Source organism: Peromyscus maniculatus, chromosome 14 (genome assembly GCF_049852395.1).
Source record: "Peromyscus maniculatus bairdii isolate BWxNUB_F1_BW_parent chromosome 14, HU_Pman_BW_mat_3.1, whole genome shotgun sequence".
Lineage (NCBI taxonomy): Eukaryota > Metazoa > Chordata > Mammalia > Rodentia > Cricetidae > Peromyscus > Peromyscus maniculatus.
In genome coordinates, this window is record NC_134865.1 from 620,321 (window position 1) to 640,753 (window position 20,433).

A 20,433-nucleotide genomic window follows, 5' to 3' on the forward strand; every position below is an offset into this window, starting at 1 on the left:
CATGGCAGGCTTGTTGATGTGTTTCCTACTAGTTTCCTACTAGTGTAACTGGTGAACTGAAGATTAGATACATTTTTAACTTCAATATTTCCATAGCCTTACTTAGAACCAAGGGATCATAGGTGTGTAAATTCTATTATTTTTTTGATCTCTGTGTATCTTTAAGCAACTAACACAATATAGTACCTTAATTATTGTAGCTTTACAGTAGGGCTTAACCAGTGAGTATACATTTTTTTTTTTTTTTTTGGTTTTTTTTTTTTCAAGACAGGGTTTCTCTGTGTAGCTTTGCGCCTTTCCTGGGACTCACTTGGTAGTCCAGGCTGGCCTCGAACTCACAGAGATCCGCCTGGCTCTGCCTCCCGAGTGCTGGGATTAAAGGCGTGCGCCACCACCGCCCGGCTGAGTATACATTTTTTGAGTACAATCTTTTTTCAAAATTCTTTAGTCTTTTGCATCTTCAAGTAAATATTTGAATGCTTGTCAATTTCCTCCTAAAGTAAAACCTTTTGGAGTATTGACCACAATTGCACTGATTAATCTGAGTTCATTGTTATCTTAGCCATATTGGGGTGGCCTACTATAAACATTATATATTTCTCCATTTATTAAGGCCATCTTTGTTTTTTCTGTGAACTATGTTATAGTTTTTAGTATACAGATCTTGTGCACACTATATTAATTCAATTTCATTATTTTTAATGCTACTATAAATGCTACTTTTAGATACCATTGCTAATTATTCATGTATGTATAGAAATGGTAGGTTTTGGTATACTCTTAATTCTGAATATAGGGGTATGGATAATTCCTAGTTCTTTGTCGCTTTGGGGATCGTTTCTATTGCAGTTCCAGTGATGGCTCTTTTTATCTCAAGTTCCTACTGTCCAGATATCGGGGACACCTTCCATATACACCCTCCATGCAGAAGCCTGAAACTCTCTCTCAGCTCTCCCTTCTTCTCTGCAAACTCTAGCTTCATCAGCCTTCTCCAAATCCATCCTGTCTTTTGAACTCATGATGACCGGTGGGCTTGGTTTGGATTTCTCTTCTGTCTTACTTAGGGCCTCTATTGCTGTGACAAAAATACCATGACCAAGAAACAAGTTGGAGAGGAAAGAGTTTATTTGGCTTACACTTCCATGCCATTGTTCATCATTGAAAGAAGTCAGGACAGGAGCTCAAACAGGGCAGGAACCTGGAGGCAGGAGCTGATGCAGAGGTCATAGAGAGGTGCTGCTTACTGTCTTGTTCCTCATGGCTTACTCAGCCTGTTTTCTTATAGAACCCAGGACCACCAGCAAGGGATGGTACCACCAATAATGGGCGGGGCCCTCCATTAATCACCAATTGAGAGAATGCCCTACAGTCTTGCCTGCAACCCGATCTTATGGAGGCGTTTTCTTAATTGAGGCTCCCTCCTCTCAGAGGACTTTAACTTGTGTCAGGTTGACATAAAACCATCCAGCACATCTATGTCCAAGTTCTATGAATTGTCATCTCATAAGAAGCCTGGCTGGAAACAGGTTGACTTCAGGCTTCTTTCAGTAATTGGTCTGGTATTCTTTCCTACCCAATTGCCAGCAACTGTTACTTCTAACGAGGACTATGGGGGTCCAGCCCCTCGATAGTCCCCTCCCAGGGTCCGCGGAAGGCTCTATCAACCAGCTGAGGATCTATTCTTTAGGGTCGGTAAATCAGTCTACGCACGCAGAGTTCTTTGGTCCATTCGCTTTAATTCCTCTGGCATAACATCCTTTATACACAGTTCAGTTCTGTTCTCATGTCTAGCTCCTTTCTTGCCTGATTTCTCTCTATATTTATCTACTGTCCCCTCTATGTTTTATCTGAATTCCTTCATCTAGTTCTGTCCCTTCTAGGTTCTCATCTACTGTCTCCTTCTCTCTCATCTGGCTCTTCCTCATCTTGTTCTTCCCCATCTGGCTCTTTCTCATCTTCCATCTCGTTCCTCTAGTCCTCTCTTTTAGCTCTTCAATCTAGTTCTTCCCCATCTCAGCTCGTTCCTCTCCAGTTCTTACCCATCTCGTTCTTCCATTTTCTTCTCTCTTCTCTCCTCCTGTCCTCTGCTTTACAGTTATATATCTCCCCAAAATCACGATCCTCCCCTCCACCCAGGACACTCAGCCTGAACTTCCTCAGGCAGTGAGTGTCTGCTATCAGGATCAAATGGAGGGTTGATAAGGATTACAAAGAGGGGCACTAGTTGTTAATTACCATTTGTGACCCAAAGGGGAAGTGACTAATGAATTAACTAAAGGCTAAATATGGGTAATATCTAAGAAGAGGGGTCTTACGTGCATAACTATAACCTTAAATGTGTTTGGTAAAGGATGTTAAAAATCTATAAGTTGCTAGGTCAATGGGAGAAAATAAAACTGTCTTCTTTTTTCCTGTGGCTCCTATCTGTTCAAGCTGTCTGCCGTTTACTGCAGGGTGGGGGAAAGTGTGCTCAGTCTCTAGGCAACCTGTGTACAGCTAGATGCCTCTGGTGATACAGGGAGGTTTGAACTGGGAGTTCTGGCTGAGCATAGCTGTTAGCACAGAAGTTTATCTAAATATTCCTAGAAGTGGTTAGGTAAGTAGTTAGAGGTCTATAAAGTTAGTAAGGCTGTAAGAAAGAAGGGCCTAAGCTAAATTGTGTAAAACTATTACTTAGTGTCCACCTGGCCTAGGCGGCGTCCTCTTGTGAATTTACTGTAAGTCAGGAGACTTGTACGTGGGCTGCTATCACTTGTTAGTCCTTGGAAGTTGGGCGCCCCCCTGGGTGGTGTCTCCTTGTGGAATTTAAGTCAGGAGACTTTCAGGTGGGCTGTTATCATTGTTAGTCTTTGGCAGTTGGGCGTCCACCTGGGTGGTGTTTCCTGTAGTCCTTGAAAGTGGCTAAGGGAAATAACTGGTTCCAGAGAAAGCCTTTCCTGAGGCTGTTCTCCAAATACCTGGAATATGTATGTCCAGAGAGTGATCAGTCTACACTGTTAGTCCTTCTTAGGGGAAAGTCAATTGGGAAAACTATGAAGGCACACATGATTTTCATAACAGAATACAGCTGATATATAACAAGCCAAGTAACACCAAAAACTCCTTGGGATTTGGCTTCCTCTGGAGGAATTCCCTGATCCCTCCAGGTAGTGACTTTGCCATAACCAGCTGAGTTCTTATGATATATTTCTGCGGCCCGCAAGATACTTCCTGTAGCTAACTTGATTTTGTCATGAAAAGAGGAGTAGCTAGCCAGGTATTGTGGCCTATGCCAGCAGTCTCAGTACCTGGGAGGGTGAGGCAGGAGGATTAACACATGTGATGCCAGCCAGGGCTACACAGTGAGTTCCCAGGCCATCCTAGATAGTGAGACTTTGTCTCAAAACAAACAAACAAACAAACAAACAAAAAACAAAATTAAAACCAACTTTCATGCGATTTAAAGTCTTATTTCAAGTATTTTTCTTTTGTGAGATTCATGATTGCTATGTTCCCTGAAATCTTACAAATTTCTCTTTGGCCTGAGAAATGGCCTCCTAGTCTCAAAAATGCTTAGCATGTATTATGATTTGAGAGTGTCTCTCAAAATTCCTGTCCTAGAAAACTTGATCCTTAATAAGGAGATGCTGGGAGGTGGAGCCCTTAGGAGGTGTTGGGGGTGTGGGGACACCACTGTGCGGGGAGATTTCCACGCGGCAGGAGCAGATTCCATATTGAAGGTACAAGCCTAGTCAGCCCTGTCTTGCCTCCCTCCTGCCCTCTTTTTGGTCCTTCCTCATGGGATGCACAGCAAGAAGGCTCACCCCAGATGCTGCAACAGGCAGCCCCTCTGCTTTTAGAACTGTGAGCCAATTCACTTCTCTTTATTGTAACTTACCTCTTCTGTGCTGTCCCTGGCATAGCAGCATTAAATGGAGACTATGTGATTCATTTCACATTCTTTTTGCCTTTAAGGGTGTATCAAAAAAAAGTCCAGTGCCAATTTTGTTAGCTGCTGAGTGAGGCAGGGGTTTTTATGCGGACTATCCATATTACGGCGTCTTCAAAGTATCGTTTCATTTTGTTTCAGTTGACAGTTTAGGTGCTGAAGCAAGAGCTCAGCAGGCAGGAGCAATTATATTCCTGTCGGAGTAACAGAGTTTAGATGCCCGAACTCCCCATCAGGCAGCTCACAAACTCCCGTAATTTCAGTTTCAAGGGATTCAACACCTCCCTTCCGTCCTCCATGGGTGCACGTGTGGAGAGAGAGAGAGAGAGAGAGAGAGAGAGAGAGAGAGAGAGAGAGAGAGAGAGAGAGAGAATGAGAATTGATCTCAAAACAAACAAACAAACAAACAAACAAACAAACAAACAAACCTCTGGAAGAATGTCAGTAATTATCCAACATCTTTATGGATCTTTATGGTGCAAGTATGGTCAAGGTTTCCTGTATGTCACTTTAAACTTTTTTTTTTAAATGTGTGCTCCATGACCTTAACCTAAGTGTGCCCTCAACTGTGCTCACCATCATCCTTGTACTGCGACCTTAAATTGAGCACATTCAGGAGCACCTTAACTGAGCATGCCAGGTGCCTGCTCCTGAGGTGCTTTCCCATATAAATATGTGTCTCCCCAAATAAAATTTCCACACTTCCTTTCGGTGAGGCTTTGCCTTGGAAATGACGCCCCTACTCTCATTACCCACTCAGGCGATGCATCTCTCCCGCTCTCTGATCATGCTTGCTTTGGGCTTTGCACTCAGTGAGGCTCAAGCCCATCATATTCGGTTAACAGTTCGATTCCTTTTGCTTTATTATTCATTAGTTTTTATTTTTGTTTAAGGAGTTTCTAACACGTTCTCCTTTTTCCTCTGGACTTCAGGAATTCTATCTGTATATGGTTGGGTCTTGTCATGTATAAATCTAATATCCATTCTATCTGTAATCTCAGATCTTTTTGTGGATCAAGGGAGTTATTTTTTTTCAATGGTGTATGTTTCCTTGATCATTCCTTTTCTCCCTCATTCTGGGACTCCTGTTACATGTTGGATCTCCTGACTTAATTCAGGAAGGCTCTATTTGCTCAGATTCTTTGGTCTACTCTTCCCAAAGCATTAGTAAACTATTACCATAGGAATATTACAAACTTTGCATAAGGTCATCTTTCACTACCATCAAACAGTGGGGGCTCTTAATTCACCCTACTTACCATGTTACTAAAAATACAAAAAAAATACCAACAACAAATAAACATGGAAGCTCTTTGAGGGTGGTCTAAAATATTACAAGTACAAATTAAGTGTTAATGGGATGAATTACACCATACAAAGAAATTTCCTTTGGAAAAAGAAGCATCGTGCAAACACCCATAAGTACTCAATTAGCACTAAATGCTTTTGCATGTGTGAATCTTAAGTAGCAAAGCTGTAGTCAGCTCCTTGCATTGATCCCCCCACACCCAGACATCTCCAGAAGAGAATGTGAAGAGATATCAGGAAATCCTTTATTCACTGTGTTCATTCTTTAGACTCAAAGAGAATGCTCTCAATTAGTCATTAAGCATTCTAGTTAAACAAAAATACAAAAGCAACTCTATTTTTCATTAGAAAACATTCATCTTTTCTTAAAAAGTGGAAAAGCTGCCAGTGCATTTTTAATTTGTGCAACTCATTGCTAAAGACCATTATTGGGGTGAATAGAAATTTCAAGGGATCATATCCGGCACTTTACACAAATGGGAACATCTGCAGTCACTCCCCCAGAGATGATGAAACTACAGGACCAGCAACCCCACACCCCAGGCCTTGGTGGATCACCAGCTGGGACAGAAAAGTTCATCTCCTGGTTGTCTGGCATTTATACAGTCATCAATTGCATTCAGATTTTTTTCTTTTATTCCCCTTTCAAGAGAACTGGGGGTGGGCTTTAAAGTCCATTGTGGTCAAGTAATACAATATGAGGGAACATCTTCAAAGGCCTACAAAAATAGAGAAAGGAATTCAAGAAAAATGGTAAACTCACAGAGAAGGCAAGAAGGATAGCAAAAGTTTAACAATAACCATTTTGGGTTTTGTTACACACAGAACCTGGCAGAATACAACTCAGTTTTTTGTTTTGTTTTTTTTTTTGTGAATAAACAAAAGAAACACCCTTTCCTACCCTTGGCTTCAAACCCTAGCCTCATCAGTATTAGATCTTGAGATGTTTCTCTGGTATGTTTTCTTAGCTTCAGTTCACTAATCTGAAAAATGGGGATAACTGTGCCTAGGTGTTCTTATTACAGGGATTGAATCTAGTCATGATGCAGGAAAGAGTGGACTTCTCAACAAAAGACAGTCATTCTGAGAGCTCTCTAGGAATGACGAGGACGAGCTAGTTCCTGACCAAACAGATCTAACAGTTAATTTATCTCAAGCTATTTCCTAACAGATCCACTATACATTGGCTGTCCTATAAATCCTCGTTGTATTGGGGCTACTTGTACCTGCCACTGAATCATGCACACCATTGGACATTCCTTTCCTCAAACCTCCCTTTCCTGTGAACCAAGAACAACCTGCCTGCTAATCACCAGACTTCTTACATGGTATGCTGTAGTAAGCAAAGTCCAGACTCAGGAAGAATGACATTTTGCCAGTCAAGGCTTCTGTGACTTGTGCAGGGGAATGCAAAATCCATGAAAGGACTGTCATTTATTGAAGCTGAAAATTTGGAAGATCCCACGGAACTTGAAAAGAATTTTTTGTCATTTGCTTCATGAATCACTCAGAAAAATCAACTATGTATGCTCCCGAGATAAATTACTTCCTTGGAATGTCACTGGATTCTAAGAATCTACCATTGATTAACAGACTTACATCTCGATTCAAAGATTCTACCGTCATTGTCATTTAAAGAGTTATGAAGGCAAGGGGTAGGACATTATCTCCAGCAAGGTTTGGAGGAAAAAGAAATCTGCTAGTATATAAGGGCTATCATCAGATCCTTCATCACCTCACAGAAAGGGAAAAAAGACACCACCACCCCCCTTTCTGGAATTCATGGTAGGTGCTCAGGGCATGTGACATTGGAGAATGTTGTTTGGAATCAAACATTGAGAATCTGCAGTCTCACAGTGATTCGTTCACACAGCTAGCTACCAAATGATAGACGCTCAGAAATACACAAACCATCCCTGCCTCAGCACAACTAGCATTCCTGGGCCCCTTGCAAAACCCAGCCAGATGCTGAGGGATGAGCTTTGGGAGGCTGGGAGGGTGAGAGGGACCGAGGGACCTTTACTCCAAGGCGTAGGGCCTCCGCACATTTAAAGCATGCAGCGATGGTGGCACAGCTTTGGAGGAATGCTGAGCCTTTGCCTCACGGGGGCGGGGGGGAAGCTACCGGGGGCGCAGGAAGGGGGTACTGTAGCCATGGCACGCAGCCAGCTCCCTCAGACTCCAGGGATGCGGGCGCTCCAGCTGCTTCTGGGAGCTGGAGAAAAGCCCAAATGCCTCCAGGAAGGCCCGGGGGAGGTGCCTGCTCGCTGCCAGCAGCGGAAGGAGAAGGGGCGTCCTCCGCGTTGCGCTGCGCTGCGCTAGCAGAGGGGGTGGTCGGCGCACAGACCAGAGCTGGAAGGCAAGCGCCAAGCGCGCAGGCGACGGGCAGCAGCAGCCCACTTGCGACTGGGAGGGGTTCTCACGCCCCCTGCTCCGGGGTGACGGCACCCGAGCTCGGAAGGAAACGGGGCGCGGGATGAATCATCCCGCCCCACTCCTCCCTCTCGGCCCGCGCGCCAACCCCCTCCCGAGATCCCGCTGCTGCGAGCAGGCGAAGCCGCGGCTCCAGCTCCGACTCCACGGAGCCCCCCCGTGGCCTGCAGAGGAGCGGAGACTGACAGGGCGGGAGGCCAATGAGAACGCCGCTCTCACGGCCGCCGGCCGCTGAGCCTTGGCTCCCCGGCGGGGCGGGGCGGGGCTAGCCGCGGGAGGGGGCGGGCCCGGGCTGGCGCGCAGCGCGGAGGCTCCGTGGCTCGCAGAGAGAGCGCGTCGCGGGGAGTCGGCGCCTAGGCGACACCGGAGAGACGCCGCCACCGCCGCCGCTGGCCAAGGTGCTGGACACCCCAGGCTCGTCGGCCGCTTCGCCTGGTCAGGCCCCCTCTGCTGCAGCCGCTGCGGCCTCGCTTCCAGCCAGGTCCCCATGGAAGAGATGGAAGAAGAGTTAAAATGCCCTGTGTGTGGCTCCTTCTATCGGGAGCCCATCATCCTGCCCTGCTCTCACAATTTATGTCAGGCGTGCGCCCGCAACATCCTGGTGCAAACCCCGGAGTCCGAGTCCCCCCAGAGCCGTCGGGCCTCGGGCTCTGGGGTCTCCGACTATGACTATCTGGATCTGGACAAGATGAGCCTGTACAGCGAGGCGGACAGCGGCTATGGCTCCTACGGAGGTTTCGCCAGCGCCCCCACTACCCCGTGCCAGAAGTCGCCCAACGGCGTCCGCGTTTTCCCCCCTGCTATGCCGCCACCGCCCACCCACCTGTCACCGGCTTTGGCCCCAGTGCCCCGCAACTCCTGCATCACCTGTCCCCAGTGCCACCGCAGCCTCATCTTGGATGACCGGGGGCTCCGCGGCTTCCCCAAGAACCGCGTCCTGGAAGGGGTCATCGACCGCTACCAACAGAGCAAAGCCGCGGCCCTCAAGTGCCAGCTCTGCGAGAAGGCGCCCAAGGAAGCCACGGTCATGTGCGAACAGTGCGACGTCTTCTACTGCGACCCTTGCCGCCTGCGCTGCCACCCGCCGCGGGGGCCCCTAGCCAAACACCGCCTGGTGCCCCCGGCCCAGGGCCGCGTTAGCCGGCGGCTGAGCCCGCGCAAGGTCTCCACCTGCACAGACCACGAGCTGGAGAACCACAGCATGTACTGCGTGCAGTGCAAGATGCCAGTGTGCTACCAGTGCCTGGAGGAAGGCAAACATTCCAGCCACGAAGTCAAGGCTTTGGGGGCCATGTGGAAACTGCACAAGGTGAGTCCTATGCAGCCCACCCCTGACTTCCCGCGCCTGGGTCCTCCAGGTTTGCAGCACTCGGTCCCTCTTAGGGTCACAGCGCATCCCAGTGGGGGCGCAGTGCAGGTGCCTTTGGCGTCTGCCTTGCGATCTGGTGCATTGCAGGAGGCTCGGGGGACGTTTGATGCGATGCGGGGAAGTCGGATGTCTCCAGGGAGCTGTTGCAGGGATGTCTTAGCGTGGGTTTCCCTCCCCAAGCACTCTGCCTGTCAGCTGGGCCCAAGGCGCCCCCTCTTCAGTCTGCAGACTATGGCTGCCACCACCTTAGGGCAAAGCCTACGTGGCTTGGCAGAGGCGCGCGGGCGGCAATGGGCTCCGGGCAAGAGCCAGTGGTGGCTGAGGTGGGCTGAGGAGCCGGGAGACATGGGCAGGCGGGGCGAGGGGGTTGTGCGGACCTCAGCCCCGATGCACGGCGGGGGCGGGGAGAGACTCCGCGGGCGGAATACTGATGAGTCGGCTCTGAGCTGGACCTGACGCTGCTGCTGGTGTTGGACGAAAAGCCGGTCCTGGTGCCTTCCACTCTAGCAGGTGGAGAGGTTGCAGTCCCAAGGCAGTCTGTCTGGGCCTTGACCCTCGGCGGAGGGGACCTAAGGCCGGAGCAGAAGGACCAGAGATTTTTACCCATCACTTCCCCCAAACCCTCATTCCACCAGGGTTCAATCCTTTTCCCCTTTCAGCAGCTGCATGCGCAAACTTTAAGACACCTGTTCGCAGAATGGTCTTTTTGATGGGGCTTCTCCCAGACCTACTGAAAAAGAATGCTTTTAACATGTTGTCATGTGACTCCTCCTCTACTCTCATGGCTTCCTGTAGTTGTCAGACCATTAGAACATTCTGGCAAAATCCTCTCCACATCTTCCTCTTGGCCTCTTCCACTCATTGACTCCTCACTCTCTGCTTCTGTGTTTCTTGCTGTTCATCAACCCGCACGGGGCCTGGCCTCCACCTAAGCCTTTACGGTGGGTGTTCTTCCCTGAAATTCTCTTCCCCAGTGCCTAGATAGGGCGACTCCCTCCATTGCCCCTTGACTTTGCTCAGATGTGAGTGAAGCCCAAATAGAAGCTTTGCTGACCAATGGATGCCACTCAGACAATCTTTCCTCCCTGTTTTATTTTCCTCAGTAGTACCTATCACCCTCTGGCATGATAACATGCCACATGTATTAACTATGCTGGTTTTGTGTTAATATATTGGCCCTCCCTCAACACACACAAAGCAGGAAGATAAGCTTTGTGAGGAAAGAGCTCCTTATAGTAACACTCCCGTGTTGCTTAGCAGGAAGGAGACCTCTTGCAGAGATGTGCTGTAAGTCAACTTTACTTTTCAAGTATTCCCCTTAGTTGGAGAGGCACAGCACCTGCCCAGCATTGTGGTGGGAGAAATTGTCTTTACACCACAGAGTTGTCTGCCCAAGGATAAGACAGTGAAGCCCTCAGCTGTGTCCCCACTAGTTTCCCAGCATTCCTTGGTGACTAGAAAAGCCGACTTTGAGAGACACCTATCCTGCAGTTAAGATGGGAACAATAATGACTGGGGACATAAAATGACAAATGTCAGCATTTTTCATCAATCTTTGGGAACTTCCTCAACTCTTTCCCTGTCTCTGTATCCCAAGTGACAAGGGATTTATAGCATGTGCCATCCTGCCCAGCTCTCCAATTTTACTCTTTGAAATGGCATTCAATTTTGAAAGTTTAAAAAGCTGTAGTTCTCAGCCATTTTTTCCCTTCATATAATGATGCTACACTCAAACTCATAACTGTAGTCTGGACACGGCTGACCTGTAGTTGAATTGCTCCACAAAGTATCTAAGAAATTAATCACACCGCCCGAGCACAGACCTTAGTGCTATATGTGGATATCACTCAATATTGCTTGTCCATGGAGAAAAGCACATGCTGTATCCATGAAGACCATAAGGAACCTTCAAATCTATGCCAAGCCCCATGGAAAGTTGAAATGTCAAGCCTGTTTGTTAACCTAACAATGGGAATTGTGAGTAGATACTATGGTTGAAATTTTTATAACTGCTTAAAAGAAAATTAGAAAAAAAATGAGAAATGGAATAAAATGGCTAGAAGACCATGTACTGTCCGATTTTTGGCATATTCTTTCCAGACTAATAAATCAGTATCATTTTGTTCAGTCAATATCCGGATAACCAAATGGCCTGGAAAATTTGAGCCAAAGAATGGTAGGTTTTAATATTCATTTGCTATCTGTTAGAAGAACACTAACCGTTAGTCCTTAATTTTAATTTTCCTTAAGAAGATAATATGTTAATTCTTAATTTACTATCTCTGTAAATGCTCCTGGGCCAGAATTGCTATGACCTTCAAAATATGGGAAGAGCATAGGACTATCCCTCCTTCTCTCAGAGTTGGGTATTCAGTTATGAATGACTTCATTCATATTCTATGATAGTAACCATCCCTGCTGATGAAGAAAAACCCCATAAATGAATATCCGTTAGGCACAAGTCATCAGTTTGCACACTCAAGGCCAAATAGTTTTCAAGTTTTTTTAACAGCTGGCTAAAATTTATTGTCAGTTTACCAAATTAACTTTTTAGATATTCATGACTTTTAAAATTTATAAATAATATATGAAATAATAGACCAAGCCAAATATCAGCCTTAAACTAAAACAGGACTTACTCTATCCCTTTATCTAAGTCAGGCTAATAGAAAAACTCGCAACACAGGAGAGGTTTGTAGACATTTTGAAACAGGCGTTTGGAACTACTATTACAGTCTCTTTGTAATGTTCAGCAGTTCCCAAGAGCTTTGCAAGTCTTAAACTCTCGATTTTATGAATCACTGAGTCAGTGAATGTTTCGTAAGCTTTCTTCCATGTTTGTGCTGCCAAGCACAGATTTTCTTTTCCCTTTACCCCGCACGTGTACTCCTCCTCCTGATCCTGTCTAATATGGTCCTTCAAATTGCTTTGCTTTTAAATGAATTAACTTCGGTGTTTTGAGATAGAGTCTTATGTAGCCCAGGCTGCCCTCTAACTTGCCATGTAGCCAAAGGCAACTTTGAACTCTTGATCCTCCTACCCTAATCTCCAACCAAGGCCTTCTTTTCCAAAAATGAAGATTTACAATTTAATCATTTTAAAATAAGGCATCAGTTGATTCCACTTTCATTCCTGAACTAAGCTGGAGAAGTATTTGCTTAGTTGTATGAAAATGTCTTAGACGATGCCTCTAAAATAACACTGTTAATTGTACATTACAGTATGTTACAATGTATTTCCTTGTGGTCATTGTACTCAGTAGCCTACATTTGTGCCTTTTTCTTTCCATTAATTTACTTGAGGTAGACATAGAACATTGTGTGTGAAATATAAACATTCTTATAGGTCATAGGACAATGTTTCGGAGGAGAAAATTGTCCCCCTTGAGCTGAGGCACAATGAAAATGAAGAACTTTGTATCCTTTTTCATGACTTGTGTCATTTACCTGTATTCAGTTTTTCTACTTCTAATTGTGCCACGAATCTTCTTGGTTTTCGTGGGAGATAAGTACATACAACATATTCAAAACTGAATGTGCAAAGTTTAATGTGAAGGATCACAGCTTCTGTTCCAAATGTCCATTGTAAGTGTAAAGAAGTTCCTTGAGTTATAAAGACTTGGGGGGGGGGGCGGTCCGGTCAATTTTGGTGTGTTGTGTTTTTATTATTTATTATTTTCTTATTTGTTTGTTTGTTTGTTTGTTTGTTTATTATTTTGAGACAGCATTTCAGTATGTAGCTCTGGTTGTCCTGGAACTCACTATGTAGACCAGGCTGGATCCTCCTGCCTCTCATTCCCAGGCACTGGGATGAAAGGTGTACACTACCACATCCAATTTTTTCCAAAGGTGTGTGTGTGTGTGTGTGTGTGTGTGTGTGTGTGTGTGTGTGTGTTATGTTTTTATTTATTTGCAAGTTTGGGTCAATCAAGTTTAGAAAACTTTAAGAATGAGCTGAGCCACGATGAAGTGGTCAGAGGACAGGAGGTCCAGGCTCCCAGACTGACAGGCTACTTACTCTCAAGGCTAAGGAATCTCACACCTCTCTCTGTCACCCACAGGGATGCAAAGAACTTCAATGGTGTTCTCAAAAGTCTTTGAAAAATATAGTGTAAAATGTTCACAAATCATTAATTTCAGTTTGCATAAAGTAAGAGATAACCCCCCCCCCCATCATCTATTGTTGGGTCACTAGAAATAATGTCCACACACAAGTTAGGTTATCAGCAGGAAAATAAACAGCACATTTTCCACCTACCTAGGTAATGGACCTTTTGGTGTGCATGACATTGTGCAGGCTTTGAATATTAATTCTGTGAAATACTTGATGTATTTCAGATTTCTTTAAATTTTGGAATATTTTACATTTGCATAGTAAGGTTTCTTAATATAGGATCCAAATTTGAACCCGAAAGTTATTTGTTTCCTATATATTTCCTTTCAATAGCTGGTGGGTCATTTTATGCAGATTTTTGGAGTGCCAGGCTGGGATGGAGACTCACCTGAGGTTAGGCAGGAATTTGTCACTTGTGATGTCATGTAAGAGCTAAAAATCGCTGGGCGGTGGTGGTGCACGCCTTTAATCCCAGCACTCGGGAGGCAGAGGCAGGCGGATCTCTGTGAGTTCGAGGCCAGCCTGGGCTACCAAGTGAGTTCCAGGAAAGGCGCAAAGCTACACAGAGAAACCCTGTCTCGAAAAAACCAAAAAAAAAAAAAAAAAAAAAAAAAAAAAAAAAAAAAGAGCTAAAAATCAGTTTGGGTTTTGAGGCATTTTCAGATTTTAGATTTACAAATTAGAGATCCTCAACCTGTAACCATGGCATCCAGGGTGGGAGAAGAACCTCTTATATGAAAATAAAATGTGAAAAAGCACAATAGTTGTACATAGTATCATCTTGAAATACATTTTATCAGAGACTGACAGCTATAAAGAACAGAAACCAGCTCAGGCCATGCAGGAAGATTTATGGGGAGTAGAACAAAATCTGCCTCCCAGGGGGGTGAAACTGGCATACCAGAGTTCACGGTGTCAGGAAGCTTGGATCAGACAATGCTGTGGTGACCTCAGTGAACTTTTGATTTCTCATTCATGTCAACATCATGGTCCTTTTTTTCTCTTTAGCTAGTTCATGATGCTTTACCTGCCACTCTCAATTGAGAAATCCTGAGTTACAAAAATATGTGGTTTAAAAACACTTGGCCATTTTCATTGAGGATTCTAATTGCTTTTAATTCCAGATATTGTCTCTGAAACATTATACTTACAGGGCTGCGTTCTGACCCTGTAAAAACAAACACAGAGGCAGTATTGGTTCAGTGAAGCAAAAATGGCATTAAATCCACCTGGTCACTTCTGTTGGTTGATTTCTTTGGCTGGTTTTTATTGTGAAGTTGTTTGCAAAGAAGTCCAAAGGGAGCTTTATTTAAAAGAGCTCTAAATACCCAGTGTAGATCCTGATGCACATTTTTAAAGGACCATCCCCTACACATACTAGATCACTAAACAAATCTCTGCAAACCTTTGGTTATGAATAAAAATCCATATTATTTTATTTTATTTGTGTGTGTGTGTGTGTGTGTGTGTGTGTGTGTGTGTTCATGCGTGCGTGCATGCGTGTGTATGCATGCATAGGCCTGTGGAGGCCAGAAGAGGGTGCTGGATCTTCTGGAGCTGAACTTATAGGCAGTTGTGAGCCACCAAATGTGGATGCTGGGAACTGAACTCCAGATCTCTGCAAGAGCAGCAAGCGCTCTTAACTGCTGAGCCACCTCTCCAAGCCCTGCCGATCGACACTCGAGGTCAGAAGTTCTCTAACTGTATTCCCAGTAATTTTCCATAGTTAAATAAGTTTGGAACTCTCCATTCTAAACACACTCCTGACAGTTCCCACTCTACAATGTCATATCATCATAATACTATGTGGTGGTCATTCTTTGTCCACAGTTTCAGTTCCTGTGGTTTCAGTTACTGAAGTCAACCAGAGTTCAAAAGTATTAAATGAAAATTTCCGAAGGTAAACAATTCCTCAGTCTTAAATTGCTTGCCATTCTGAACAATGATGAACTCTCACGCCATTCTGGTCTGTCCACTCAGGATGTGGTTCACCCCTTTCTCCAGAGCATCCACTGCACAGCCTTAGTTGGTAGCTGGTCCATTATCTGATGCACTGCTGTAGGATGGCAATGTTTGAGTTTGAGTAACCTTTATGTAGTAGCTGCACATTATGTCCCAGTGCCTACACCATCTACCTCAGTTCACCTCAACATGTAGGTATATCACATATCATCGCAAGAACCATAAATACAATACATTTTGTGAGAGAGACAGACCCCATACATATAACGTTTATTATATATTGTTATAACTATTATCTTTTGTGATTGCTATTAATCTCCATCTAATTTACAAACTAACTTTTACTATAGATGTACATTTGTATAAAAACACACTATAGATGTAGAGTTTGGCACTCTACCCAGCTTGGGGCACCTACTGAGAGTCTTGGTTTATATCCCCCAAAGAAGAGACGGGAATGCTGTGTGTCAACTGGCATTCTTGTTGCAAACCAGAAATTTTTAAACTTATTCAACTTTGGAAATATCTTTTTGAGTGGCTCAAATGTTTGGGAAACATTGTCAGGTAAATTACTAGTCAATAACTTGGTTAGGGGTAATTGCAATTGATTTTTTTTTTCTGTGTATGCAGAATAGAATATCCAAAACCCTAGCCTGAGGAAGAAAAGTTCCTAGGGAGCCATATGTAAATCTTACATTAATTCTTAAGTAACTGTTAAGTAAAATTTATTATTCTTTAAATACTAAAAGTCAAAGAGAAGAACTACCTAATTTTGTAATGTTTATATGTAAGGATCTAGGTGCATATTGTCTTCTTTACTATTATAAATATTATAATTCTTTAAAATGACTTTAGGCATCAGAAGTCTAATGCACTGTAATGAAAATCAACTGATCTCCCTTGACTGTTTCTAGGCTTTGTATACAAAATGCCAAGGCCAAGTTTAACTGAATTTCTCACTAAACTATAATAGGTACAAGTAGATTGTTGTGAAAATGCTTTTGACTGAATAGGCAGTATTAAGGTAAAGAAAGGGCAGCCGGGCGGTGGTGGCACACGCCTTCAATCCCAGCACTCAGGAGGCAGAAGCAGGTGGATCTCTGTGAGTCCGAGGCCAGCCTGGACTACAGTGCAAATTATAGGACAACCAGGGCTATGCAGAGAAATCCTGTCTCAAAACAAAACAAAAAGGTAAAGGCCTACAGAGATAACACAGAGAGTACTGCTGCTCTCCCAGAGACCCAAGTTCAGTTCCCAACACCCAAACCCAGCAACTCACAACGGCCTGGCTCTAGGGCAGCGGTTCTCAACCACAGGGGTCACATATCAGGTCTCCTGCATATCAGATACTTGCATTACGATACATAACAGTAGCAAAGTTACAATTATGAAGTAACAACTAAATAATTTTATGATTTGGGGTCACCACAACACTGAGGAACTGTTTAAAGGGTCACAGCATTAGGAAGGTTGAGAACCACTGGGCTGGGGAAACCTGATGCCCTCTTCTGGCCTCCAAGGGTATCTGTACTCACATAAACACACACACACACACACACACACACACACACACACACACACACACACACACACACTTAAAAATAAAAGCAAAATATTTTTATAAGTTAAAAGCCCAATGTTCCTATGAGATTCTAGCACAACAATTTATAAGAGCTAAGTGAGTAGTATTTCTAAGGTGCAAACTTTATTAATATTTTCATATAGACAATGAGGTCAGTTTTTTAAACTTAGAGTTATAATGAACTAGTAATGCAGTTTATCAAGATAACCAGCCAATGACTAGTTTGGCCTAATTCACCCCAAAGCCAACCCCTCCCGGGCAGGGGTCGGGTGGGGTCTCCCAGCAAGGATCTGTCCCAGCTGCACAAGCTAACTTGTCGTTGCTGGCAGGCGGTCTCCGCTTTCTTCTGCAGCTGCATCAGGCACGTGAGCACTGTGCCTAGACGGCCTAGGACCCGTCACAGTCCTGTCTGATACTCAGCTTCCCCCTCCTACCCCCCCACCTGACCTCTGACCTCCCACCTATCTTCCTATCCACTGAGCTTACCTTCCACCCCCTCTTAGACCGGACTTTGACATCCCCAACTAAGCTTTCGTAGTGGGGCTTGAAGGAGCAGGCGCCACAGCCACAGCCTTGCCCCCCCCCCATCCACCTTCTCAACTGCTCATTTGGGGGTCTGCACTGGAACCCAGTAACCTGTGCCATCGATTTTTTCGGGTTTACCTCTGTCCCCACCCACATTTTCTAATGAGTAGATGTTAGATAAAGATTTGCTTAAGGGAGGAAAGAATTCGTGAGAGGAAGATTAATTACTACCAGCACAATCCCAGTATTTTAAGTTTATAGATTAGCCTGTCAGTTGGATCATCAAATTTTAAACACATTTAACACTTTCTGTGAGAATGTACTGAGTACTTACTATATGCACGACACTGCTAGAAGCCACTTATAGCCGTATGTTTTGTTTTATTTTGGTTTGGTTTTCGTTTTTTTTTTTTTTAACTTTTATAATCTATCTATCTTCCTATGAAAAAGAATACAGGAATGTCGTAAAATCCCACCAACTGTAAGCGGCAGAACCAGAGTTTGAACCCAGGCCGTCTGATTCCAGAGTCCGTGCATTGACTGCTATTCAGTCATATTTCTGATAAGCAGGAAATGCATGACCTATAAAGCACAGCGCTGTGTCTCATAAATCCTGGATCCTTAACGAGTAGCTGAGGTCCTTTGTTTCTTATTTATAGAAATTAAAAGTCCTTTTTCTCCCAAGTTTCCTAATGACAAAATTCGTTACAAGAGGAAATACACAGCAAGGGGAAAGGAGAGGCACATTCGTTGAGCGTTCCATAAGCGAGATCGACTGAGGTGAAACACAGGCAGGATTAGGTCTTGAGGGCCAACCTGCCTCCCTGTCAGAGCTAGATGACAAACAGGAATCTTTCAGCTTAGCTCAGCCACAGTCCTCTTTTTTTTTTTTTTTTTTTTTTTTTTTAAGATTTATCTTATTTTATGTGCTTTGGTGTTTTGCCTACATGTATGTGAGGGTGTCAGATCCACTAGAACTGGAGTTACAGACAGTTGTCAGCTGCCAGGTGGGTGCTGGGAATTGAACCTGGGTCCTCTGGAAGAGCGGTCATTGCTTTTAACGGCTGAGACCTCTCTCCAATCCCCTAGCCTCAGTCCTCTTAACGAAACAACTCATCTTAAAATTTACAGATGAAGATAACATAAAAGAATAAGGGATTTTAGAATGAAAGGGGCACATGAATACTTTGTTTCTGCATCTTTGAAAACATAAATATGTTTAAAGCCATACTCAGGAATCTGATCTGTGTTTACTATCAATTTTTTCTTGCACCCTCGCCTGTGAAACTCAATCGAGCTACTGAACATTTTTTCCTGTGATCCCTTTTCACCCAAGACAATTTTACACACCCTTGGATACACAGGCACATAACATAGATATGCCAATTAAATATTTACTGATAATAAATTGTAAAGTGACCTATTATAAAATAATCCCTTGGTATACATATAATTATACTATTTCTTAGGGACAAAAAGCAAATTTGCATACTGAGATGGGTGTGCTCTTTTTTTGCATAAGAAATTAAATCTTGGCTGAGGATTTGCAAAGTATCTTCAGTATCTTTTAGAGTTAATCAACATTTTCATAATTGTCAGTACTGAAAACACATAAGTAAGCAAAATAATGGCAGAAGCATGTTGAAGGACATTTCAGCTGGGAGTTTTGTCCTACTCCATGTCATTCACTCAACATTTTTGTTTGTTTGTTTGTTTTTGTTTTTCAAGGCTGGGTTTCTCTATGGAGCCCTGGCTGTCCTGGAACTTGCTTCATAGACCAGGCTGGCCTCGATCTCAGAACTCAGAGATCTGCCTGCTTCTGCTCCTGAGTACTGGGATTAAAGGTGTGCACCACCATTGCTCAGCTCAACAAATTTTTAGTGAAACTCAAATGTCAACTTTTAATATAAAACACTCTAATCCAAAGGTATACTAATTTGATACTTATATACTCATAAATGTCAATAGGAAAATATTTTCAAAGCCTTTGATTTTTGGCAATTAAAATAGTATGTTTTGATAAGAGCAGGAAACTTTGTAGGTAGACAGCAAACACTACAGTTCATAACATATGGGAGCCTCAAATCTGAGTGAGAAGTCTCAGGTATCTGACTGAGGTATCTCAGGTATCGTCTGCTGGCATTGCTTAGCTTGAACACTCCACAGTACTGAGTGCAAAAGGTCTGCATTCAGAACCAAGCTTCAGGGAAGCCACACATTATAAACACCTCTGATTCCTTACGTACCTCTAATCATCCTATGTTCAGAGCCTTTTACTGTTCCCCAATTTTCCACTACATTCGGTGCCAAATGAGGTTGCAACCCACAGCTGAAGAAGCCATGGGTAGTCCCATTCATGAACAGTCACGGTTTAGAAACAGATTTAAGCTCTGCCAAACAAAATTGTGATTCATAAGCCTTGCTGCTGTGGTCTGAAGGTGGCCCTGTAGCAGCTTGTTCCCCAGAGCAGCACTGTTGGGAGGTGGGACCTTGAGAGTGGAGTTAGGTGGGGAACTCTGCCTTCCGGGATAGGTTGATGGCATCTGGCTGGGCTAGTTAATGAGAAGGTGGGCTCCTGATGAGAGGATGCATTTGAGTTCTCTGTCACTTCCTTTCACCCATGAGATGCATTCTACTGTGTCATGATGCAGCAGATGGCCCTCAACAGATGCAGTCTTTTGATCTTCTAAAACTGTGAGCCAAATCAATTTCTGTTCATTAGGAATTTCCCTGCCCGTGGCATTTTGTACAGCAGCACCATTGGAAAAGGACCCTTGCATACAACCAAAGCTGCATGCCTTTGCTAGCAGCTCTGATCAAAGAAGAAGCTGTTCCTGAAGGACTTTGCTTTGGAAAGTTTGGCTGAACATTGCGCTTTGGTGTGGGAACAGCCATCTTTTTTGTGGAGCCGGGCTTTGTAGACGGTTAATTCTCTTCTGCTGCTGATGCATTCATGGGAAGAATGCTGACTTTCTACCCTGATGGCCACAGTTTGGCTTTATTGAGATATTTGTTCCTCTTCTTTATTCTTATTTTGTTGAAGCTTGTATTCTGAGGAACAACCAGCAGTACAGACTCCTCATTGTGTCCCATGCTCCAGGAAAAGTCTGAGAAAGGCATTGGAGCTGCCATGTGTATAATTTCAGGATATCATCTGTCCTCTGAACAAAGCAGCTGGCAGAAATGGGCAAAGGTAGTTACCTAAGTCAGATA

The 20,433-nt window shown here is 44.1% G+C and overlaps 1 protein-coding gene and 1 long non-coding RNA gene across 23 annotated transcripts in view; one reads left to right on the forward strand and one right to left on the reverse strand.

Annotated features, from left to right (window-relative positions):
* Positions 1-1,594: 1,594 nt before the first annotated feature.
* LOC143268394 (uncharacterized) lies at positions 1,595-3,202 on the reverse strand. The gene is made up of 2 exons (XR_013044238.1): positions 2,869-3,202; positions 1,595-2,781 (listed from the first exon to the last, which is right to left on the reverse strand). It is a non-coding gene; the product is annotated as an uncharacterized LOC143268394 (long non-coding RNA).
* A 4,745-nt stretch (positions 3,203-7,947) lies between these two features.
* Positions 7,948-20,433, forward strand: part of Trim9 (tripartite motif containing 9) — a 112,917-nt gene continuing 100,431 nt past the window's right edge. For 12 of the 22 annotated variants that reach the window (XM_042260555.2, XM_042260557.2, XM_006985452.4 and 9 more), the window contains exon 1: positions 7,977-8,978. In XM_042260555.2, coding sequence (XP_042116489.1) covers positions 8,157-8,978 — 822 coding nt within the window. In that variant the 5' untranslated portion in view covers positions 7,977-8,156. Of the gene's footprint in view, positions 8,979-20,433 lie in introns of all 22 variants that reach the window. The other 10 variants (XM_042260553.2, XM_042260556.2, XM_042260566.2 and 7 more) reach the window with 7 other exon arrangements.